The sequence below is a fragment of the Aristolochia californica genome, unplaced genomic scaffold (assembly GCF_029961685.1).
Source record: "Aristolochia californica isolate CCGP_79_NKW_82.1479 unplaced genomic scaffold, dmAriCali1.0.hap1 SCAF_2, whole genome shotgun sequence".
Classification (NCBI taxonomy): domain Eukaryota; kingdom Viridiplantae; phylum Streptophyta; class Magnoliopsida; order Piperales; family Aristolochiaceae; genus Aristolochia; species Aristolochia californica.
The window spans coordinates 44194101-44218053 of NW_027181881.1; the positions used below are offsets into that span (position 1 = coordinate 44194101).

Below are 23953 nucleotides of genomic sequence, written 5' to 3' on the forward strand. Positions count from 1 at the left end.
ATGATATAATAATTAATTAATCATATTTGAAAATACTTCATCCCCATTACTGTTATTGCTACGAGTTAGATTTATATTTGACAAGCGTTTCACATTAGTTGGCTAAATCTCCTGGTAGTGATGGAAATTTTGCTTGGTTGCTTAGTTCTTCTGGTAGAAGTGGAGATTTAATCCCCAAATACTTCCATCTTGTTTTGGGTCAACCGGTTTTGGACGGTTTCTTATTCACAGACAGAAATGCTATTTTCGTAAATTACAATACACCGCTTTGATCAGTCTTTGAATGACCGAGCTACCCGTAACGCCTTCTCCGGTTCCCCCCCTCTTAAACCCTAAAACCTCTTCTTAGTTCTCACGCTTGAAACAAAAGAAGAAAAACAATAAACTGGCAACAAGAGGGTAGTCTCTACTGTTACTTTTTTCTGTTCTTTAATTCGACAACATTTCTCTTCTCTTTTGTGTTATCTGTTTTCCACGCACTAGCTTCAGATTTTTGTTCATGTTTCTTCGAGCCCCCCGATTCCTCTTCTGGGTTGCCAAGGATTTTATCATTTATGAAATAAAATAGTGGGAGGCGGAAACCGCATTCATATTACTGAAACTTTTGCCATTTGGCTCATGTAAATACATCCTCTCGGTTCTGTTCATAGCAGAGAGTTCTAACCACTCTCTGGCTTCTAGTTCTCACTCATGCTCTGTTCTTCTGCTTTTTAATACTAAAATGCAGTCCTGGAGAAGTTTTAGGACGCTGACGTCCCTCTCCAGAACAACGCAAATTGCTCATAGCAGTTCCTTCAATATTCTCCGGCTCTTTGCATCTCAACCTCAGCCACAGAATCCCATCGGCACAATCGAAGACTCTGACGATTCGGTCTTTGACAGTAGTGACTTTAGGTTACCAACTGCTTCGGATTCTGCACCGAAACCAACATGGAACAAATCTTACCGAGAAAAAGCTGATAGAGCAATTTTTGGTATCGAACAGGAAAAGAGAGATGAGGAAGAGGAGAAGAAGAGACGAGCAAATATGCTTGCCAAAGCTCTGCTAGAGGCTTCCTTGGGCAAGGCTGATGACGAAGAAGATGCTGAAATGCTCGTGAAGGAGGAGGATCAGCAATCGTTGTCGGTCGGGATTATTGGGGTGCCTAATGCTGGAAAGTCCGCATTGACTAATTATATGGTATGCAGTTGCTTAAGTTTTTTTTTTTTTTCCGTCGCGTTTTCTGAATTGATTCGTACTCTCGGTTGTTTCATTCCTTCAGTTGTGGGTGGAAAATATGATTTTCAAATTTTCTGTACTCTCCATTTTTCCTTGGCTACTGGAGTTTGGCTTTTCAGCTTCTTTTGTTCTTTATGTGCTATGGCTTCTAGACATTGGGTACATAGATGGCACTTTAATGTTCTGATCACAATTTTTTGTGTTTTATTTGCTTGGCGTTTTTTTTTTGTTTTTGTGTGTGTGTGTTGCTAAATGGGTTGTATTTGTATTTCAAATATGTTTTAAAAATAGCGACACACGTGATCATTTTGAAGAGCTCCTATCAATTGAAAATGGATAAAAATGAAAGAAAAAAGAAAAAAGTAGGGGAGAAAGGAAAGAAAGAGACGTGTAAGACCGAACACTAATGCATAGTGCATTAATAGACAGAGGTATGAAATGGGTTGAAGATAAGATGAGAGGAGAGGAGCAAGGGGCGTGAACAAAAAGAGAGTTGGATGCTAACAAAGCACTTCAGGAAGGTCAATTAGAGGAAAGAATACAGGAGAGAAAAGATTGGAAAAGTTAAGGCTTTGTATACTTGATATGATTAGTTCACTGCTTCACCTTCCGTGTAACCTGCCATATCACTGGTTAACTACTTTAGATTTTTTTAAAGACATACAAGTGTAATTAGCATTTGTTTCTGGAAGACAAGTAATCTTGGCATTCCAAAGGGTGAGCCCAAAAATTAAGATTTTAGGATGCTTACTTTGACAGTGCAGGTTGTAACATCTTAATGTGGATACAATGTTATGGTATAGGTTGGAACAAAAGTTGCTGCTGTTTCGCGGAAGACAAATACAACTACACATGAAGTCCTCGGAGTCCTGACTAAGGGGAATACTCAGATAGTAAGTCATATTGTGAATTATAAAGTTTGCTTGTTAAGTATATTTTAGGTGTTTTATTTGGGTGTCATAAATGTTTTGCAATTCAATTCTTTGCCCTCAGGCCTTGCAAAAAAGTCTGCCTAATATATATTTTCCTACTACAGCAAAGATTTATGAAAACTCATGTGGAGCATCTGTTCATCTGGGTTTTTAAACCAATGGTGTTGAATGTGCTATATCGATTCCCATATGGATGCCAACAGTGGAATGTTGCCTTTACTAACTCTTTACCTTTAGATGGATGTAAGCAAGTTCAATATTTTTTAACACTAATATTAATTTTTTGTAGTCTTTACTATAGTCAGAAGGAAGTCCTCTCTAGTCTTGTAGATCTGGTCTTAGAAGGCTCCATGTGTTACATCTGTAAATTAAGTCATGGGGACAACTCTGTCCTGTTTGCATTTTCATATATCCATCATCGGCAAACTATGTGCGAATTTACTGTTTCTGCCACTAAAATTGAATTGGTGAGGTCTCAAGATTTGATCTAATATGTGTCCAGAGGAATTTGTTTGCACCAACTGTCCAGTGTGATCTTTCAAAATGTGGTCTGTCATTTTGTTACTTACTACAGCATCCACTTTGTTCATTTCTAATAAGAGCTCTTCCACAGTGTTTCTTTGACACTCCAGGGCTGATGTTGAGGCATAAAGGATACCTTCACAAGGATGTGAGATGTCGTGTGCAAAGTGCATGGAGCTCAATTGATCTTTATGATCTGCTTATTGTCATTTTTGATGTTCATAGGCATCTTACCAAGTAAGTAATTATGTCGATCAAATTTGAAGTTATTCTCTTATAAAGTACATACATAATACATTGCTTTATATTGTTTTTACTTTTGAAAAATAGCCGTGATAAAATCAGTTGTAGTGAATTGTTTTTAAATTTGAAAAATAACCGAGATAAAATCAGCTGCCATTTAATTACGAGAAAAAGGAAATATTCAGTAAATGAAGACCTTTAGATTATCAGACGTTGTGAGGCAAGATTGCAATGTCTGCTTCCATTGCCATTTGGGTGCTGGTGAATTTGATATTGCTTACTGTGGCTGCGTAATCTGTGATGGCTGATAAACCTGTCTCAGGCAGGCCTATAACCACTGGCTCTGCTCAGCTTGGTCCAAGAATGTTTTTGTTCTTGCCTAACTTCATATGATGTGTTATTTAAGAATTGACTGACCTTGTGTTTTTTTTGGATATATATGATCTTGTCTGACTTCTTCTGATGTGTCATTTAAGAATTGCCTTACCAATTACAATTTTTTTCCAATGCCTAGGCCCGATTCAAGGGTTACAAGGTTGGTTAGGTATCTGGGAGCTCAACAAAACCCAAAACAAAAGCGGGTTTTATGCATGAACAAGGTTGATCTGGTTGAAGTAAAGAAAGATTTGCTGAAAGTGGCTCAAGAATTTGGGGATCTTCCTGGCTATGAAAAGTAGAAGTTTTTTTTTTCCTATTTGATATGTCTTTACGGATCTTCAGGTGATTTTAATTTTTTTATTCTTTTCTTATGTCTATTCTCTTCTTCTGTAGATACTTCATGATATCAGGACTCAAAGGTTCGGGAGTCAAAGACCTGGTTCAGTTTTTGATGGAACAGGCACGTGTTTCTTATAATGTATCTTCTTAAGATTATAGGTTTCTGCTCTCAGAGTCAGAGTTTCATCATTGACTAATTTATTAAAGTTTTTGGAGAATGATTTTATTTGTTTTTCTCGTCTGAGGATGGGAGGGTAATTTACTCGTAGCTTTTCTTGTTCTTAGCAAAAACACTGGCATTGATGTGGCTACAAAAATAAAATCATTGATAATCTAAAAAATTTCTTTATTCTTTCGTGGGCCTCTTGATAGTATTTGTCTTTCAGTTCTTGTGGGATGAGTTCTGAGTTTTTCTTTTCACCTGAACTTGTCTAATAGGGCTTCAACTTAAAAAATTTCTTCTAGTGAATCAAGTATGTTCTCTGCCATCTGTTCTGGGTTTAACTGACAGCCCAGTGGGCATTTTTTTTTTTTCTTTGCCATAGGCAGTCAAAAGACCCTGGGATGAAGAACCTACTACATTAACTGAAGAAGTTATGAAGAATATAGCGTTAGAGGTTGTTCGAGAAAAGATGTTAGATCATATTCATCAGGTAGTGCTTGATGTATCAACTGGAATTCTTTTATTTTTCTTGGGAGGTTGCTTACATTGCCGTTCTAGAGAATAACATATTCTGATAGGACAAAAGAATGCTGAGAGGTTTCTTTGTTTTAGGAAATCCCTTATGCGATTGAACAACGGCTGATGTCCTGGAAGGAACTGAGAGACGGGTCCATCAGGGTGGAGCAACAGCTGATCACACATAAACAAAGCCAGCGGAAGATTATCATTGGCAAGAATGGCTGCAAAATAGGGTAATCTATTTGACCGCAGTTTTGCTTACTAGAGATACATTTTTGGCAGCCTTGCCATTTGACAATGAAATTTTTTCTTTTGCTTTTGGAGGATTTGGATTCTAATACATTTTTTTTTCATGCAGGAGAATCGGAATGGAGGCCAATGAAGAGTTGAGATCCATCTTCAAAAGAGATGTTCATCTAGTGCTACAGGTCAAAGTTGCATGAATTACCCATGTTTGAATCCAATTGGTCTTCTTCACCTTTTTTTTTTTCTTCCCTGTTTGTATAAATTTATCTGATGTCGGAGTTTCGTTGTGTTGTAATGGAAATGTTAAGACTGGTATAGTTCACTGCAATCTTACTGCACATTATTTAATATAATGAGCTCGAGAGCTTGTGGTCTTGTCAAGCCTCGACTCTGCCCCTGTTGGGCAAGATCATCCACAAAATCATGTAAACCAAAACCATCCATAAATTTCTCAATATCGTATTGGGCATCATCATCTCTGGAAATAAAAAATCTGAATGAAATAATCGAGTTCAAAGTAACATTTCATGCCTTTTCTACTAGAAGAAAATGCTTCCAGATGATCTGTTCTAAACCGCTGTTATACTCGTTGGTTGCTGCGACGGACTTCAGAATTTTTGGGCTTTACATAACAAAAGTAAGATTTGAAGACAAAACGCATAGATAGCATCCCGCGTTACTACCAATGCTGGCGCACATCCTGGACGAACAAACTACACAATGGATAAACTAAACATAAACTTAAAACGATAAAACCTTCCCTAAAAAATAAAATCATATTAAGTTTATTCCAGAACGGAGAACAATGGGAGATACAGAAGCTAAATGTACATTAAAGATAAGAGAATTCAATCTCCTACACAAACAACATTCCACCAAATGGTACAAGCCCTAAGATTCTTTTGCATATGGTCAATGTATCATAAAAGTGGGCATGTACAGTCGGAACCCTTGTATAACCTGAATGTAGCCAATAGGGAAAAATAGTAATTAACTGGGAAGTGTTTCCATAGTCTGAACTGGCGGAGCTACAACGGAGATTTTAAGATCAGAGTGAGCAGCATTCCCTGACCTCTCACGGATCTCCCTGTACTCCTGACAATTTGCACACAAGTGGCAGCACATGTGAGTGGTTAAGTCCCCACATGGGGCTTCCTGCACAAGCAAAGTTCCATCAGCAATCAAAGGAGATTCAAATAATTAAACTTATGACTAAAGTACAATAAATATAAATTGCCAACAATTTCACTTTTTTCTCATTCTTTTTAAGGGAAAGTTAGCTTCTTTGATTAAGTTTCTTAGCAAGGAAAATGAAAACTGAGGGAAGGAAACTGCTATCATGCGGAGTTTGCAAGAGGTGCACCTGGTCGCCACTCCTTGAACCAATGAATTTATGGGAAAGCAAAGTGCCCAGGCACAAGCACTGGCTCCACTGCACAGTTATATTAATAGTTTCCACTATGTCTCATCTTGGATAATCTTACCTTTGACATGTTTCTAGTGATATAAGGCCAAGTCCAAGCATACAGAGGTTGAGAGAAGTGATTGTGTCGGTAACAGATATTGCAGTTGGATAGCATTCTGAGCTTGCTAGTAACTTGACTCCATCATTTACCAATAAGAAACTCGATGTGTAGTATGATAGAGAAGTTCTTGTGCCCATCACTAGGCTCTGAAGCTCATGGGAACATGCTTGCTACAAGCAAAAAGATTGCCAGCCTCACACAGAAGAATAAATGAAAGCAAACAAAAAAGAGGGTTTATAATGACCAGGGACCAAACAAGGGCATGATGTGGTATTTGTGGACTTTCCATGACAGTATCAATAACTTAGACAAAATCCAGCCCTCAAAAGTCCTGAGAGGTAAGATAATCCCCCAATTCCAGATCCTGACTGAAGTAATCTAACAGTAAAGCCCTCCAAGAAGAACAAGTACAAGTAAGATGATACCTGCAGATTGTATTTCGCTCTCAGTGATTTACGATAACCACAAGCATAACAAGCAACAACAGATCCAGGTATTCCCAAAAGAAGGCCATCCGTTAACATACAGCAGAGACCATTCACAAGACCCCATAAAATAAAATGCGTCATGCATGGGCCCGTCCAAGACTCTGCACCCAAAAATTCTGCATTCTTTCCAAACAGGACACAAGGGCAAAAAAGGCCAATGCAACCTACAGAATAGTAAGAACTGGAATTAGAAGAGAAGATGTTAAACAACCACTGTTAGAGATCAATATCAATGGGTAAAGACAAAGTCGCTCACTAATCAAGCAATTGACTAGAAAGATGAAAAAGGATACATGAACTTTGACAGGTGGACTCAGGTGTCTAAGCTGCTAGCACACCACCAGTGCCAAAAATCAGATTTCTTCTATTTGGATTTCATAAACGAGTTCTTTAGTATCACGTTTTGAAACATTAAAGCATTTATGTCTCTGATGAGCAGCTAAGAAGTAGATTCTAGTTGAAAAATAAGAGACTAAAGTTGCTGATGAAATAAATAGACAATCAATTAATGAGGAAAATCCATCAGAACTGAAGGTACACGAGGCATAGAAAAGCATACAGCTTTGCATATCATCACAGCAAGCACAAATTCCTGAGGACCACTGAGTTGGATCATGGCTGACTTGCTGATGAGAGGAAACGGTGCTCCTCGGAACCGTCTCACGTTCTAAATCTGTTTGATCCAATGGTATATAACGGGGAGGAGTATAACCGCTTTGCCCCTTCATTTTAATCCTCTCGAGGGTAAAAGTTACAAAGAACTACAGTCCTGAAAAATCATCAAAATAAACATGCAATGAGAAACATCAGAAAAAAATAAAAATAAAATAATAGACTTCCAATTAACTTTTAGACATTTGAACAATATCCTATTAATTGCAGAATCTCGTGAATGTTTCTATCTTTTCCCAATGAGAAAGTTTCGATCATCAATTTGCTTCTAATTTTTTTTGTTTTATGAAATATTTCATGGTTGCAGGCTTCACCAAAAACTAGAGACAATTGAAAACCCTTGCAGTTCAACAGCAGAAACATAGCCACCTCAAGTTCCATTTTTATGATAAAAAAAAAAAAAAAAACTCCAAGCACTAATATCTACATGATCAGTAGCAAATGTAAAACAGAATGCAAAAAGCAGCACCAAGATGTCCAAAAATTTGGGCCAAGATTTTGAATCAGACGACACTACACATCCATCAATCATCTTCATGTATCTCATTTTTTTATTGAGAAAGATCCTCGTGTATTTCATGACTTCATAACCTTACACGGGTATCTAGTATACATAATTAGACCATACAAAGCTTCACCAACTCCGAATCCTAGTCCAAAAAATCCTCCAAATTTAATTTTACGATTCCATAATATTAATAAAGTGAGCACGATATCCAGAAATACGCAATTTTATGCACACGGAAAAAACTAATTAAAAAAAAAGAAAAGAAATGACTGTTCAAATACCACAGATACAGATACCAAAGAAACGTGAAGGAAAAGAATACCATGGAATGAGACTTTACAGAAACCCGTCCAAACCCTAATTCCATTTTTTCTCCTACCAAACGAACAAACCCACCTTCTAAATCAAACATGACCTCTTCAAGAACAACAAAACGAACAATGACCACGAATCGAATAAAGCAAATGAACTTACGTACCTTAGTTATTCTGCAAGCTCGCCGGAAGGGAAATCGAAGAGGAAAATCAAAAACCTTATTTGTATCGGCTACAGCAGCATAGATCAAATATTTGGCGGGACAACTAAGTAAAGAGTCAAGAAAAAAAAAGAGAGCATCAATTTTGGCTTTGTTGGTTAAACCGCTAATTTCATTCCCGATTTACAGACAGAAACGGAGAGAGAGGGAGAATTTGAGGAATCTTCTCAATTAAGCGGCTTTGTAGTGCATCATAATTGGAAGAGCATGCAACCTCAAGCCCAAAACGTGGCACTGGTCGAATTATCTGGGACGATGTGCCTGGAAATAGGCTTTAACCTGGATCCGGCCCAAATCCGATGGACAGATCCATGAGGACGTCATCTTTTGTTTGGTTCATGATGTCACTGGGCCGGGTTAAGTAAGGGAACCCAGAGCCAAAAATCTCTACTGTTTGTTAAATGGAAACAGCTCCTATCTTTGGGACAGCCCAGTGGGACCAGCTAACAAAAAGCCACGTAACCCGGATCGTATTGTCTTTTTTCTAAAAGTTAGCGGACGAAAGCCGTCCATTGTAATTTATATTTTTTAGCTTTTGATGCTTGCGTTGCGGCATGAAATGTATTGACGCGAATGTGGATGAGCATCTACGACTTCATTATTATCTAGAACGCAACATCTTTAGGATTAACCTGAATTTCCGTTAATACCCTAACCTTTTATCTAAATGTTCTTTCTGTACACCGGATATTTAACTGTACATCTGATATATTTTTATTTCCAGGGAAGCTACAGAAAATGGACCTAAAATGTCTCTACAATTTTTTTAATAACTTATATCAGGTGTTATATATCAGTATTAACTACGTAAATTTTGATATAATATACCTTATACTTACGTATGATTGAATTTTATGATGCAATAATTCGCCACCAAATCGGTAGAATTATCGGGTGATGTCACGTTTTATTAGACTTATACACAAATAGAGGCTAATATTAAATTATCCATGTGATTATCCGGTTTAATGTTGGATTTTAGAGATTAATTTTATTTTACTAATCAATTTTCTAGAAAAATAATAATTTAGTCAATATAAAAAATTGAAGGGCAAAATTGGTAAGACAAAGGTACCAATTTTTCCGATCCTAAGAAGAGACCTTTCCAGTAACGTCGACTTGTTGCACCCTTTTTATCTTTTAATCAGCAATGGAACGCGGGACCCGTCACTCCTCTGTCTCTCTCGTTCTCTCTCAGAACTCCTGATGTCTTTTTTGCCACCACTCTGCATGAAAGCCATGGTGATTCGGTTCAAGCGTCCTCAACCCGTCATGATTCTCTCATCTGGGTCTTATGCCAAATCCACCGATGGGGTCATGTGTCACGTTTTCTTCCTCTGAACGCCCACTGATTCATGCAATTCATGGAAAGCTGAAATCGAAGTATGTGTGCGTTCTGTATGTTTGTCGAATTTGGTTTGTCCATCGGTCTCTTTTTAGAGATTTGGAGGACTTGTGGAAGTTTTCCAGAGTTCAATTTATCAATAGATTGTTTGTCGTATTTGGTTTGATAAGATTTTGGCGATTTCCGTAGTCGGATTTCTTTGTTGCAGATTTATCTGAATTTAATTCATATTCTACTCGCCGACTACTCATCTAGTTCGCTGTTGGGATTTTCTGCTTTCATGTCGTTGGTTTCGGTGTTGATCAACTTGTTTTTGACAAAAATTAGACCTTTTAATCCCGTTAACTATCTAGATTCTTGTTCTTGTCTCAAATATAGTGTTCTGTACTGGGACTTTGACACTCGATTTGAGGTTATCCTCAAGGAAGTTTTCATCCACATCGTCTCTTCTTGCATGGTTTAGAGTTTGTTTCTGCTTCCATAAAATTTGAAAATTTGGATTGAAGTTGACGGTTTTTGGGTTTTTTTTTTCTTGTTTCAGAATTAGACTCACTGCGTCAGAGTTTCCTGATTGTCCATCTCTGTATTTATGTACCATCTAATATCAATTCCTTTTTTACTTCTATTCGATTTTGAAGCCGCCTCTCCAAAATACAGGAATTAGCGGAGCAGCAACAGCAAAGGCCAGTGTATCTTCTGTATTTAAGTTTTTTTCTATGTGATTTTCTTATTTTATCTCGTTCTCTCTTTTACTGGGTTTTGTTGGGAAACTTTTGCTTTACGTTCACCGGAGACTGGGCAGAGGAGAGCTCCACCAGAGATAGCCCACTGTAAATACTGAAGTTTTGATGGTGCCTTTTGTGAAGATCAATACCATCCTCACGAGGGTTTTTTCTTTCTCTTTACTTGTTAGTATGGCAAAAGTTGCTACTTTTTATCACTCTTTGGGCTTGAGTGAGTTACTATTGCAAGTGAAAACATGAGGTTGTTTTTAGTGATTTTTCATTTAAATTGTCATTTAATTGGGTTGGAGTATTGGACAAATATCTTCAAGTATCTTATATTAGTTGTTGTATCTGAAAGTGGGGATGAGGCAGCTTTTTGCTTGGCAATTTTAGCTTTGCGAGACATATTGCTTGACTATCTATTAGATAACATGTTTTTAGTTCTATCACGAAGTTAAAATGAAGATGTACAAATCTAGCAACCAGAGATCTTCAGGTTGTGCAATGGTTACTGAACTCAGTTTATTGAGCTCTATTCTTCTTTCTCTGAGCTATGTGTATCTTTCTTCATCTTGGTTCTTGAACTAAGTTCATTGAGCTTGGATTCTCTTTTCTTTTATTTTTTCTTCTTTACGATCAACTAGGTCATCCTATAGAACAAGTTTTCTTTTTTTAAGTCTTGAAGTCATCAATTGAACATATTGAGAAATTAATATTTTCTAGTATTAAAAACTCACAGCGTTTACCTTTTTAATTTCTTGTTTCAGATAAATGGGAATCTCTACCTCTAAATTGGAAGATGACAAGGCTCTTGTGCTCTGTCGGGAAAGAAAGCGCTTTGTCAGACGGGCCTTAGATGGAAGATGCTCTCTAGCTGCTGCTCATGTATCATATCTTGAATCATTAAGAAACACTGGAACTGCACTGAGGAAGTTTGTCGAACCGGAAGCCCCAGTGGAATCTTCCTTGTATACTTCTACCTCTGCAACACCTGAGCCACTAGCTTTAACTGAAAAATCTCTCTCCCAATTTTCGTATTCATCCCCTTCATTATCACAACATGTTGACCCATCGGAGGCCCTTTCACCACCTCCTTCACCTCCCTACTCCAGCCGATTCCATGTGAGTTATATGAAGGCTGGAGGGGCCTCCTCAACCACAGTTGAAGAGAGACCACCTATTTCAGTGACTGGTGTGATGAAATCATCCAAGGGGCCTCCAAAAAACCATAAATCTCAGTTGCTGTCCGAAGCTCCGTCTGTTGATCATCCATTGCCAACCCCTGGAACCCCACCGTGGGACTTCTTTCATCTTGCTCACCCCCTGGATCATCAAATCTCTTTTCAAGACAGGGCAGGATTAAACCTAGATTTGGATTATGCTGATGAGCTTAGGAGAATTAGAAAAGCAGAGGGTGTCTCAGATTTGGAAGATGAAGGAGAAAAGGGTAATTCTACTCGAAGAGGTGAAGAGTATTCAGACTCTGAAGATGACTTCGATGACCCTTCTTTAGTTCCTTTAGTTCAGAGTTATGAGAGGCGCACTGACTTGTTGGATTCCTATTCACCTACTTCATCTCCTAGAACTCCGCCAACCGAAAATAAAGAAAAAAACATGAAGCATATCAATGGGGAGATGAATAAGCTAAAGGATGATATGGATGAAGCAGATGAAAGGGAAACACCTGATTTGACGCCATTAAAAAGCACTCAGCTGGGCCCAACTACAGCTGATGAAAAGACAGGGCCTCGGAGAGAGCTGAATTCAGAAAATAAAACTGCACCAAAGGATTTCTTATCAAGCATAAAAGAAACCGAATACCTTTTCGTTAAAGTCTCAGAGTCTGGAAAAGAAGTTCCAAGGATGCTTGAGGCAAATAAGTTGCATTTTCGTCCATTATTCCCTGAAAATAAAGGTTAGTTGCAGGTATACTTTTTCATGGGGAATACTTGCACTCCTTTTGTATCTCATTTGGTTGCATCTGTGCTCTTTCATAAATGCGTTATTTTTTATCATTTTTAATTTTTGAATTTAAAAAGTTATGACAGGTTAATTGGCCCAAATGTTCACTTTTGTGTTGAACGGGGTTATGACCTGGTTTCCACAATTTATGTATGAAAATAATCTGGCTCTGCTATACTGGGCATGCATCTGGCTCCTGGGTTTTGGCCAGACTGTGGTGCATATTAAAACATCAGTTTTAGTAGTTATTTTCATTCTTAAATGCGTCATCTCTAGTTGGAATCACAAACATTTGTTTGGTGCAGTTCGTAGGTCAAGGGCATCTAGACTTTTCTCAGCCTGTATTACTTGTATGGAAGCCCCAGAAGTAGCTCCTCATGGTATGTTAAACTATTTCTGGTTCTCTTCTGTAGAGATATATCATCTGGACATGAATCGGTAATAATTCCTCTAATAATGTGACTTGTCAGAAATGAGTTGCCCTGGTGATACTATTCAAGTATGTCAAGTTACTTCATGAAACCAACTTTCCCATGGTTTTAAACTTCTGTCTCTGATTTTTTTTCCCTTTCCCCTGTGAAAAATGTAGAGCCTCCGCCAAATGGAATCAAGTATTTAACTTGGCATAGGTCAACATCATCAAGGTCTTTATCTTCAAGGAATCTTCTTGGTTCGGCATCAAAGGAGGAAATACTGGATAGTAGCAGTAACCTCTTCAACAGTTTTTTCATGAATTCGGGCAGTCATGCCTCAACCTTAGATAGGCTCTATGCATGGGAGAGAAAACTTTATGATGAAGTTAAGGTAATATCTAGTTTAGTAATTGTGTTGTTTACTTTTCTTATGGAAAATGATGTGCTGTTGGATGCAATTAATTCGGTTGTTCTTATCTTTAAATCTAATATATGTAAATAAGACGAGAATTTGTCTAAAGTAAAAAAAGAAAAAAATAGAGACTGGAATGCTTCTTTTATAAAACTAAAGTTCGTGTGTTATAGTTCATATGAACCATGTAAATAGGATGAGAGTTTGTCTAATGTCAAAGAAATGTTGAAGCTGGAAGGCTAAAGTTGTGTATTACACACGAACACTTCAGGACTACATCCTTAAAATGCCTCTTTAGAATGACATGACGGCCCTTAGGCTGGTCCAAAGTTTTTGACTGGACTTAGAAGAAATGAGCTGTTGGCTGCATGTACATCTTGCTTGATGTAGTCAACAAGTTGGAAGGATTTATGACCAATTCCTGCAGTTTGGCTGATTTAAAGTTTCCAATGAATCTAGGCATCTAATCAATAGATATTTTTGAGTTTCTTAGTGTGAGGTCATGGTTCACATCTCATGATCGACTGGGTTTTAACAGGTGTACATGTAACGCTTCCAGAAAAAAGTTGTCCTATTATCCATCTCCCCCCTTTCCTCTAAAAAAAATGTCTAGACTGTTAGAGAGTTTTGTATACGTGTCAAATATGGTTGATGCCCTCGATCTCAAGCTCGGATTGCTTACTAGAGTAAAATTTGCTGGGAGTAGTTCTGAGGATTATGCAGATTCTCCTGCTGGAATAATAAACTTCATGGATATTGATTTTAAGCGTCAGTTTGGATTTTAATACTCCAAATATTTCTTTTTGATTTGAAGGCGAGTGGTATCATTAGAAGGGAATATGACATGAAGTGTAGAATTCTAAGACAGAAAGACTCGAGAGGAGAAAATCCCATGAAGATCGACAGAACCCGTGCTACCGTCAAGGATCTGCACTCAAGAATTCGAGTGGCAATTCAGAGGATTGATTCAATATCTAAGATAATTGAGGATTTAAGAGACACCGAACTCCAGCCACAGCTTGAGGAATTAATTGAAGGGTATGCTTTTGTCTTTCCCTTTTAACTTGTGCTTAATATCAAATCAAAACGAAATATGGAACAGCATAATACATTGTCTGTACTAATTCCAGGTTTAAACGAATGTGGGAGATGATGCTGGAGACCCACAAGCTTCAGCTTGACATCATTTCAACAGCTTATAACAATGGCAACTCCAAATTTTCAGTCCACTCGGAATCTCATAGGCAGGCGACTGTGCTTCTCCAGTATGAGTTGAATTCTCTGTGTTCAAGCTTCACGAAGTGGGTATCTGCACAAAAAGCTTACTTACAATCCATAAATGGCTGGCTCATGAAATGTGTTTTTCTTCTGAAACAAAAATCAAGAAGACGGAACATTGAGTTCTGTCCTCGTCGGGCTTTGGCCCCACCTATATATGTCACTTGCAGTGACTGGTTAAAGATGTTTGACCTGTTACCCACCAAAGATGTTGTGGAGGGAGTCAAAATATTATTAACAGTCACAACACGGTACTTACCACGGCAAGAGAAGGCCCAGCAGAAGAATTTAACCTCAATTCTTTCATGGAGAGCTAAACAAGCTAGTGAAGCAGCTTCAGATACGATGAAAAATGAAGCTCCTGTGGATTGGAACTCGGGTTTTGAAAGCTTGCAATCGAGTTTGATTGGTTTCTTTGATAGGTTTAACAATTTTGCAGATGCTTCATTCAAGCAGTATGTAGAACTACAGGAATCCATTAAGGAGGCTAAGAAGTACTATGAAGGTGGAGTAAGAATGCAGACATAATTTCTCATTTGGATCAGTTACTATACTGTTAATAGGTCTCATAGAGATTGGTGCTCTGTTGTAAATTTGGTAAGAATAAAAGCGTTTGGGACGTAAGCTTCTTCATACATAGATGAGAAAAACCGGAAGTAAGTACTCTTGAAGAGGTGAGTTGGAGACGTACAAGGTTCTGCAATGTTATGGCATGATTTTGTAGAGATGATGGGGTGATAATAAGCCAGGTTGGCAAGTAGAAAGTCTGTTCAGTAAGTTATGGAACATTGTACAGATTGAGATACAGGAAACATAAATATACGCCGTCCCCAATAGTATTGAATTACATGATCTGCAGATTGTTACTCAAGATGCTGTGCTCTTTCTTTCTGCCATTCTTGTTTCAATTTTATGTTATTATCAATATCGAATCAAATATATATAGATTTGACTGAGTATACTTGCAGATTGTTTAAATGAGGTTCTATTCGAATTAACAAGAAACTTTAGAATTAAAAAAATTAAAATTTTTTTTATCTCAGTGTGTAGAATCAATTAATCTCATTTAGGGGTGTCATCGAGTTGAACTAAACTTGAGCCTATATATGCTCGAGTTTGGCTTGATCTGAATACTTTGAACTCAAGTTCGAACTCAACCTCGAACCTAAAATTAGAATCGAACTTAAGCCCAAAATTTTTAATCGAGTTTGAGCCTGAGTTAGAACTTGGTTGGAGCATACTAATGCATAATAACCAGCTTGATAGACCTAAAAGAAAGAGTAAACAAATTCATCGATAGTATTTATTCTATTGAAAAACAACAACATTGGATGTTGACGGACCCAAAAGGGCTGAATGATCAATCGTCTTTGAGGTTTGAGGTAAATAAGAGCAATTATTAATCCTTAGTTTATCACGTGAATTTGAAACAAGGACAAATAGGAAGTTTGGGCGTGACAGGTTCTTCTTAAATTTTCATATCATACTATCCAAACTTGAGGGGGGGAGGGGGACATCATTGTATATATATTCATTGATGAAGTATAAAGGTATTTATAGTTTTATAGAAAGCGTCTTAGCATAGGTTGATGAAGTTTACAATTCCTATTTGACTTCAGTTACGTGTTGTAGCTGGATACAAAGTACAATTTGAGTTTAACTTATCCTTTATCTCTATCATGCCCCCGCAAGATGGAAGGAGAGTCCAATATTGGTCTTCAAGAAGAGGAAGCTTGTTCACAGAAACAGTTTGGTGAGAGCATCAACCAACTAATCAGCAAAGGAGACATAAGCAACTCAAAGAACGCCACTCTGAACTTGTTCGTGAATGAAGTGGTAATCTAAAGCAACATGTTTCATGCGAGAGTGAAATATTGGATTGAAGTACAAATTTATAGCACCGACATTATCACAATAAAACATCAATTGTAGTGGAAGAAAAACACCAAGTTTAGTGAGAAAAGAGCATATCCAATGAATCTCAATTGCAGTAGTTGCAACAGAGCGATATTCCGCTTCAGTAGAGGAGCGATCCACAACCTGTTACTTCTTAGAACTCAAAGTGATAGGATTGCAACCTAGGTAAACAAGATAAACACCTGTGAAAGTGAAATCATCCTTGTTTTCGACCCAGTTAGCATCAAACAACACATAGAGAGACAAAAAAGATTGTTAATGTAAGACAATACCATGATCTAGAGCCCCACAAAGATAGTGCAACAATTGCTTGACAACATCCTAGTGGTCAGTGGTAAGGCAATGTCAGGGCGCGTAAGAGAATACCATCAACAGTCTGATTTTCAAATGGATCAGAGAGTCGTGCCAGAATGACGTGTGAGTGTAGATGTCGTGGCAAAAGGCGTAGTTATAGCTTTTGCATTTGTTATGCGTACGAGCAAGTAGATCAGAAATATACCGGTGTTGAGACAAAAGTAATCCTTGAGAATGAGGAACAATTTTAATTCCGAGAAAGTAAGTCAAGGAGCTAAGATCCTTGAGTGAAAATCACTGAGTAAGAAAGTAGATGAACGTTGTTATAGTTTGATCATTGTCTCATGTAATAAGGATGTCATCCACATAGACCATAATATACAATACACCAATACCTGTGTGAGAGATAAATAGAAAAAAGTTTGCACGAGCGTCGATCAAGCCAGAGGTGATAACAAACTGATGTAACTCTTGATATAAAAAACGTGGAGCTTGCTTGAAACCGTAAATAGTATTGCGAAGTTTGCAGACATAGTGGGGATGATCACAATCAATGAAACTCAGTGGTTGTGCTATAAAAATATCCTTAGACAAGGTACCTTGAAGAAACACATTATTTACATCAAGTTACCGATGTGACCAACCACGACTTATGATGAGTCCCGGTTAGTCCCACATCGGTTAGCAAGAACGGTCTTTGATGTTATATAAGAGGGTTTGCAAACCTCTCCCTACAAGCTAGCTTTTGGTGTAGAGTTAGGCAGGTTAATATCATTTTGTATAAGAGCCATACCTTATCTGGTCATATGTGGCTGGTAGATGGACTCATACGTCGATTCCCTGCCATGGCCTGTGCGGTGCGTAATATTTGCACATGGTGTGCAGTGCGTAATATCTGCACGTGGGCGTGCAGTTTAAAGGGATCGGGTATGATGAGTCCCGATTAATCCCACATGGGTTAGCAAGGACGGTCTTGGATGTTATATGAGAGGGTTTGCAAACCTCTCACTACAAGCTAGCTTTTGGGGCAGAGTTAGGCAGGTTCACATCAATTGGTATCAAAGCTTTGGTTCATCAGGTTTGCCTATCCTTTTTGTTTTTTTTTTTCTTGTCTAATTTTTTTCTTCCTTGTCAAAGTCGTGCATTTTTGGATTTCGGTAATTTGGCCATAAAAAAAAAAAAATGGCCAGATTGTTGCTTTTGGTTGTTCTTGATTGAGTTTTGATTTTTATCCTTTTCTTGGTATTAGTGTTTGAGTTCACTATGTTTACGAACCCTTAAAACATGAATTTAGGGTTCTAGTGTTTCAAAAAATATATATATATATATATACATATATCCGAATTCTCCTTTGTCTTGTGCCTTGATACTCGTTATTATGACATCAAGGAAAAGAAAAGAAAAAAAAAGAAGAAAAAAAGAAGAGGATCCGAAAAGAAAAGAAAAAAAAGAAAAAGACAGAAAGAGAGAGAATCTGAAAAGAAAAGAAAAGAAATGAAGAAAAAAAAGAAAAGGATCCAGAAAAAAAAAACACTCTTAAAATTTTTTTGTTCTAATCTTCTTACTCATGTTCTAGAACCCCTTTTGCCAAAATCTCACCCTTGAGTATCAAAAATCATCACAATCCGGGGACAAAAATTTGATTTGTTTGGTTTGTTCTCATTTTGATTTGCTATTGGAATCCTTCTGATTATTGTTTGATTAGTCTTAAAAGAACTCAAAGAAGAATACAAGTGGATTGGTGAGGGAGTGTGGTGAGGTTCCTTTTTCTTTGCATTTTTTTTCTGTGTGTCTAACCTTGTTTGCAGAGTTCAAAATCATGTCGTATAATCAAGAGAAAAACACAAACGAAGAGAGCCCATCGCCCATTGTTCTGAATCTACAAATGCAAGCATTATTGGGGGAGATGAGATAGGTGATGAGGGCAAAGTTGGAAAATATACATGGGAGGTTGGATAGGGTAGAAGAGGGGACACAACGTGGGCAGTCTCTATTTGTTCCCAACACCTTAAGGAGGAACAGATTGCACCGAAGAGAAGTTAAGGATATGGGCAAATTTGAAGGTAAAATTTTAGAGGAGTCTGATAGGATGTCAGTGGGCAGCCATAGAAGATATGGTTGGGATAGAGAAGCTAAGAACCGGGTAAATAACAACTTGGGAAGTATCAAGCTGAAAGTTCATGGGTTTCAAGGGAAAAGCGACCCTGAAGCCTACCTCGAGTGGGAAAAAAAGATGGAGTTGGTTTTCAATTGTCACAATTACTTCGAATTAAAAAAAGTAAAATTGGTTGTCATTGAATTTATTGATTATGCTATTGTGTGGTAGGACCAGTTGTGCATCAATAGGAGACGGAATGGAGAACGTCCTATTAAAAATTAGGATGAGATGAAGAGGGTGATGAGACGATAGTTTGTACCCAGTCATTACTACCGAGATTTATACCTCAAACTGCGAAGTCTCTATCAAGGTAATCGAAGCGTTGATGAATATTATAAAGAGATGGAGATGGCTATGATTAGAGTTAATGTGGAGGAGGATCGGGAGGCGACAATGGCCAAATTTTTGAATGGTTTAAATTGAGAGATTGCTAACACAATTGAGATACACCATTATGTGGAATTGTAAGATTTGGTGCATATGGTTATCAAGGTTGAGAGGTAACTCAAGAGGAGTGGTATACGGCCAAAACCAGCTCCACAGAATTCAAGTACAACACCTTGGAGGTCAAACTACCCAAAGAAAGAAGAAAATCCGTCCACCTTCAAGGCCAAACCAGAGCCCAAAACAGCCACCACTACCATGGCTTCTCACGGTAAATCAATCCCTCTTTTGACTTGTTCTAGTGAGATTAGATGTTTTAAATGTTAAGGGAGATAACACATAGCTAGCCAATGTCCAAACAAACGAGTTATGGTGATCCGAGAATGGTGAGATTCATTCCGAGGTGAAGATGATCTAGATGACATGCCACCAATGGAGGACGCCCCCATCAGAGATGATGAGTTTGGCACAGATCATAGCGAGATGCTTGGATTACTCGCACGACGAACCTTAAACTTGCAAGCTCAAAAAGAGAAAGAAGAAGTACAACGGGAAAATATATTTCACACTTATTGGCACGTGAAAGACAAGGTATGTAGTGTTATTATCGATGGCGATAGTTGCACTAATGTTGCTAGTACATCCATGGTTGAAAATCTAGGTCTCACAACACTTAAGCACCCTCGTCCATTCAAGCTGCAATGGTTGAATGATAGTGGTGAAGTAAGGGTTATAAAGCAGGTTGTGGTACCATTTCGAATTGGTAAATATGAGGATAAGGTATTGTGTGATGTGGTACCAATGCAAGTTAGACATCTCCTCTTAGGAAGACCGTAGCAATTTGACCGACGTGTGCAGCATGACGGCTTCACCAACAAGTACTCATTCATGCACAATCAATGGACAATCACTCTAGTTCTGTTGACACCAAAACAAGTCTATGAGGATCAAGTGAGGATGCAACAATTGAGTGATCAAAAGAAACCGAGGGATCAAAAGAATTTGAGAGAGCAAAAGAATGAGAGTACAAAAAAAAGTCAAGTTTTGCATAGTGAGAGTGAGGAAAAATAAAGAGACGGCCAAAGAGGAAAAAATAGAGAGAAAACAAAGAAATTTCTATGCAAAAATAAGTGAGGTTAAGCGAGCGATGATTTCAAAACGGCCGATGATTGTACTCATGTGCAAGGAGGCTCTTTTAAACACTAACCAACTTGACGTTTTGCTGCCTAGTGTTATTGTTTCTCTCTTGCAGGAGTTCAAGGAGTTGTTTCTCGAGGAGGTACCACATGGGTTACCACTTCTCTGAGGGATTTTTCTATAGGCATGAGAGTTTCTTGTTTCAAGAGAATAAATTGTGTGTGCCTAATTGTTTAATGAGAGACTTGTTAGTTCGAGAATCCCATAGTGGGGGGTTAATGGGACACTTTGGAGTCGTTAAGACTCTAGCTATTTTGTAGGAGCACTTCTATTGGCCACACATGAAACGGGATGTTGAGAAAATTTGTGGTAGATGTGTCACTTGTAAACAAGCAAAATCGAGGGTTCAGTCAAATGGTTTTTACACCCCCCCCCCCCCCCCCCTTACTTATTCCCAGTTCACCTTGGATTGATATTTCAATGGACTTTATTTTGGGTTTACCTAGGAGTCGACGTGGGAGGGACTCAGTCTTTGTGGTTGTAGATCGGTTTTCTAAGATGACTCATTTTATTCCTTGTCATAAGACTGATGATGCTTCTCATGTTACATATTTGTTCTTTAAGGAGATTGTTAGGTTATATGGTATGCCTAAGACAATTGTGTCAAATCGGGATGCTAAGTTCTTGAGTTACTTTTGGAAGACATTATGGGAAAAACTAGGAATGAAACTTTTGTTTTATACAACTTGTCATCCTCAAACCGATGGTCAAACAAATTTAGTTAATAGGACTTTATCCACTTTGTTGAGGGTAGTCATTGGTAAGAAAATTAAGACTTGGGAGGATTGTTAACATATGTTGAGTTTGCTTCTAATCGTATCATTCATTCTGCTACTAATTGCTCACAGTTTGAAATTATTTATGGTTTTAATCCGTTAACTCCTTTAGATTTATCACCTTTACCTGTTTCTGAACATGTGAACTTAGATGGTAATAAGAATGCAGAATTTGTGAAGCAATTCCATGAGAGGGTTCAGATCAACATAGAGAGGAGAACTGAACAATACATCAAGCCAGCTAACAAAGGACGTCACAAGATAATTTTTGAGGCCGGTGATTGGGTGTGGTTACATATGAGAAAATAAAAATTTCCAGCACAAAGACGTTCTAAGTTGCTGCCCCGAGGAGACAGACCATTTCAAGTACTGTAATAGATCAATGACAATGCTTACAGACTTGACTTACCTCATGAGTACAATGTTAGTGCTACATTCAATGTTACTGATTTAAATCCTTTTGATGTACATGACGATTTGAGGACAAATCCTTCTCAAGAAGAGGGGAATGATGAGGACATCGAGGCTGCACGGAATACTCATGAACCAATTCAAGTTCCAGTGACGAGGGCACGAGCTAAAAGATTCAAAGAAATGCTGAATAACTTAGTCAGGAGAGTTCTACAACAAGAAGAGAGTGTGGTCACTACAGATAGTGAACAAAGGTTGTTTTTACTCATCAAAGTTGATCCGGAAGAGAGCCCAGCAGTCATACACGTGCATTAAGGAAAGGCATGTGGTTAGAAGATTACATGGGACCCATAAGGATAACCACGAGTTGTCAACTTATCCTAAAAGGGCATGTGGTCAGAAGATTTTGTGGGACCCACAAAAATATCCACGAGTTTGCAACTTATCCTAAAGATCATGTTGGAATTATATTAGGCTTCTATTTACGCCAAATTACCTTAAGTTTTCCTTTAATTGAATGTAATTAGGGGAAAGAATTTATTTTTACATGGATTCTACCACATCTTCCATTATAAATAAAGGACTGGTACACAGATTAGGGACTTTTGGATTTTTATTCATATTGAGAGTTTATTCTTCTGGATTTCTTGAAGAAACTTTTGGTTCCCTGTCGTGGCTTGTACGGTGTGTAATATTCGTGGCCCATGTGGTGCGTAATATCTCCACATGGGCGTGCAATTTAAAGGGGTCGAGTATGATGAATCCTAGTTAGTCCCACATAGGTTAGCAAGGACGGTCTCCAATGTTATATGAGAGGGTTTGCAAACTTCTCCCTACGAGCTAACTTTTGGGGCATAATTAGGCAGGTTCATATCATTTGGTATCAGAGCCATCCATGTCTGGTCGATGGACCCATACACCGGTTCCTTGTCGTGGGTCGTGCGGTGCATAATATCCGCACGTGGGTGTGCAATGCATAATATCTGCACGTGGGCGTGCAGTTTAAATGGGTCGGGTATGATGAATCTCGGTTAGTCCCACATGAGTTCGCAAGGATGGTCTTGGATGTTATATGAGAGGGTTTGTAAACCTCTCCGTACAAGCTAGCTTTTGGGGCAGAGTTATGTAGATTCATATCAACTTATGGCAAGGCTAAGAATAATGCGAATAATGGTAGGTTTGACAACAAGACTAAAGGTTTCATGACAATTAACCCCAAGTCATTGATGAAATTCAATGTCAACTAAGCGAGTCATGTTCCTGTCAATAGATATATTGGATAGATATTTAGTACAAAATTCTATTTACAACCAATCGGATTCTGTGAGGGATCCAAGGGAACAAGTTCCCCTGTCCCATTCCAAATAAGAGCATCATACTCATCAAACATAGCCTAACGCCACTTCAGATTGGTGAGGGTTTGAGTCTTTGTTGATGAGTTTGTAAATATTGTTACAATAACACAAAGAGATGAATGAGAGGGTTGGAAGCAAGAAGGGAAGGTAGGTGTGGGTCATTCGAAGAGGAAGGTGTTCGATAGGGTGAGGTAGTAGAGTGAGATTAGGTATGAGGTCTTGAAATGATTTTGTAGAGGGCACAAAGGTCAAAGTTGTGGTTGATGTGCCAATAACCGAAAGTAAGGATACAAAAGAGCACCAATGAGAGAGTGTGTCAGATGAAGGACAATAAAGATAGACTCAACAAGTTTAACATGATGTGACATATAAAGACAAAGGTGGTGGGTTCAAGAAATAGATATGTAGTTTGAGTGGTGGAGTACCCAAGAAAGACACAAGGAAATGAACGAATAGTGAATTTATGGGCAGATTATAGTCTGAGTCACATATTACAGAGATAACCAAAACTTCAAAATTTTATAGTTAGGAGTGCCAAAAAGTTTGGCATATGGAAAAATAAAATTAAATATATGAATAGGTAGACAGTTGATGAGATAGACAGTAGTGGAGAATATATATAACTAGTAAGATAGAAGTATGGATGCATGAAAAAGAAGAGACATATATGTTTCGACAATATGATGATGTCGTCGTTCGGAATACCCATTGTGTTCAGGGGTATGTGGAAGAAATATGAGATGAAAAATATTATTGGTAGCAAAAAAGGAGGACATTGCTTTATATTCTCCTCATTATCAAAATAGGGTGTTTTAATCCGTTTATCAAAGAAGTTTTCAATAAGAGATCTAAATCAGACAAAGATATCAAACACATGAGATTTTCTTTTGAGAGGGTAAAACCAAATATATTTTGTAAAGTGATCATAAAAAATAACATAATATTTGAATTCATCAATAAAAGAGATAGGAGAGGTTCATACATCCGAGAAAAGAATTTCAAGGAGGGAAGAAGAGGCAAGAGAGGAGTGAGAGTG

The 23953-nt window shown here is 38.0% G+C and overlaps 3 protein-coding genes across 5 annotated transcripts; 2 read left to right on the forward strand and 1 right to left on the reverse strand.

Annotated features, from left to right (window-relative positions):
• Positions 1-347: 347 nt before the first annotated feature.
• LOC137955318 (GTP-binding protein ERG) lies at positions 348-4883 on the forward strand. The gene is made up of 8 exons (XM_068802211.1): positions 348-1180; positions 2023-2112; positions 2765-2910; positions 3431-3589; positions 3688-3758; positions 4183-4286; positions 4409-4548; positions 4674-4883. Exons 1-8 carry the CDS (start codon positions 722-724, stop codon positions 4756-4758), a joined length of 1254 nt encoding a protein of 417 aa, XP_068658312.1. The 5' UTR covers positions 348-721; the 3' UTR covers positions 4759-4883.
• A 435-nt stretch (positions 4884-5318) lies between these two features.
• LOC137956681 (protein PLANT CADMIUM RESISTANCE 10) lies at positions 5319-8492 on the reverse strand. 2 transcript variants are annotated; one of them, XM_068804265.1, is made up of 5 exons: positions 8234-8492; positions 7135-7344; positions 6513-6739; positions 6046-6257; positions 5598-5716 (listed from the first exon to the last, which is right to left on the reverse strand). In XM_068804265.1, exons 2-5 carry the CDS (start codon positions 7301-7303, stop codon positions 5695-5697), a joined length of 630 nt encoding a protein of 209 aa, XP_068660366.1. In that variant the 5' UTR covers positions 7304-7344; positions 8234-8492; the 3' UTR covers positions 5598-5694. The 2 variants fall into 2 exon arrangements, with proteins under 2 accessions (XP_068660367.1, XP_068660366.1); XM_068804266.1 differs by lacking the exon at positions 6046-6257 and having other exon boundaries at positions 5319-5716; positions 8234-8489.
• Positions 8493-10486: 1994 nt separating this feature from the next.
• LOC137956804 (protein ROLLING AND ERECT LEAF 2-like) lies at positions 10487-15267 on the forward strand. 2 transcript variants are annotated; one of them, XM_068804431.1, is made up of 6 exons: positions 10487-10543; positions 11128-12275; positions 12628-12702; positions 12912-13126; positions 13962-14185; positions 14278-15267. In XM_068804431.1, the coding sequence occupies exons 2-6, from the start codon at positions 11132-11134 to the stop codon at positions 14951-14953; spliced, it is 2334 nt and encodes a 777-aa protein (XP_068660532.1). In that variant the 5' UTR covers positions 10487-10543; positions 11128-11131; the 3' UTR covers positions 14954-15267. The 2 variants fall into 2 exon arrangements, with proteins under 2 accessions (XP_068660532.1, XP_068660533.1); XM_068804432.1 differs by lacking the exon at positions 10487-10543 and having other exon boundaries at positions 11116-12275.
• Positions 15268-23953: the final 8686 nt, after the last annotated feature.

What these genes read in the sequence shown, in the direction of transcription:
- LOC137956681 (XM_068804265.1), bottom strand. Translation starts at nt 7,303, where the DNA reads ATGAAGGGGCAAAGCGGTTATACTCCTCCCCGTTATATACCATTGGAT. An exon ending in GAGCGAAATACAATCTGCAG is followed by an intron (nt 6,258 to 6,512) that starts GTATCATCTTAC and finishes TTTTGCTTGTAG; the next exon opens with CAAGCATGTTCCCATGAGCT. An exon ending in TCACTAGAAACATGTCAAAG is followed by an intron (nt 5,717 to 6,045) that starts GTAAGATTATCC and finishes TTGCTTGTGCAG; the next exon opens with GAAGCCCCATGTGGGGACTT.
- LOC137956804 (XM_068804431.1), top strand. Translation starts at nt 11,132, where the DNA reads ATGGGAATCTCTACCTCTAAATTGGAAGATGACAAGGCTCTTGTGCTC. An exon ending in AACTTTATGATGAAGTTAAG is followed by an intron (nt 13,127 to 13,961) that starts GTAATATCTAGT and finishes TTTGATTTGAAG; the next exon opens with GCGAGTGGTATCATTAGAAG. An exon ending in CTTGAGGAATTAATTGAAGG is followed by an intron (nt 14,186 to 14,277) that starts GTATGCTTTTGT and finishes TACTAATTCCAG; the next exon opens with GTTTAAACGAATGTGGGAGA.
- LOC137955318 (XM_068802211.1), top strand. Translation starts at nt 722, where the DNA reads ATGCAGTCCTGGAGAAGTTTTAGGACGCTGACGTCCCTCTCCAGAACA. An exon ending in GTTTTTGATGGAACAGGCAC is followed by an intron (nt 3,759 to 4,182) that starts GTGTTTCTTATA and finishes TGCCATAGGCAG; the next exon opens with TCAAAAGACCCTGGGATGAA. An exon ending in TGTTAGATCATATTCATCAG is followed by an intron (nt 4,287 to 4,408) that starts GTAGTGCTTGAT and finishes TCTTTGTTTTAG; the next exon opens with GAAATCCCTTATGCGATTGA.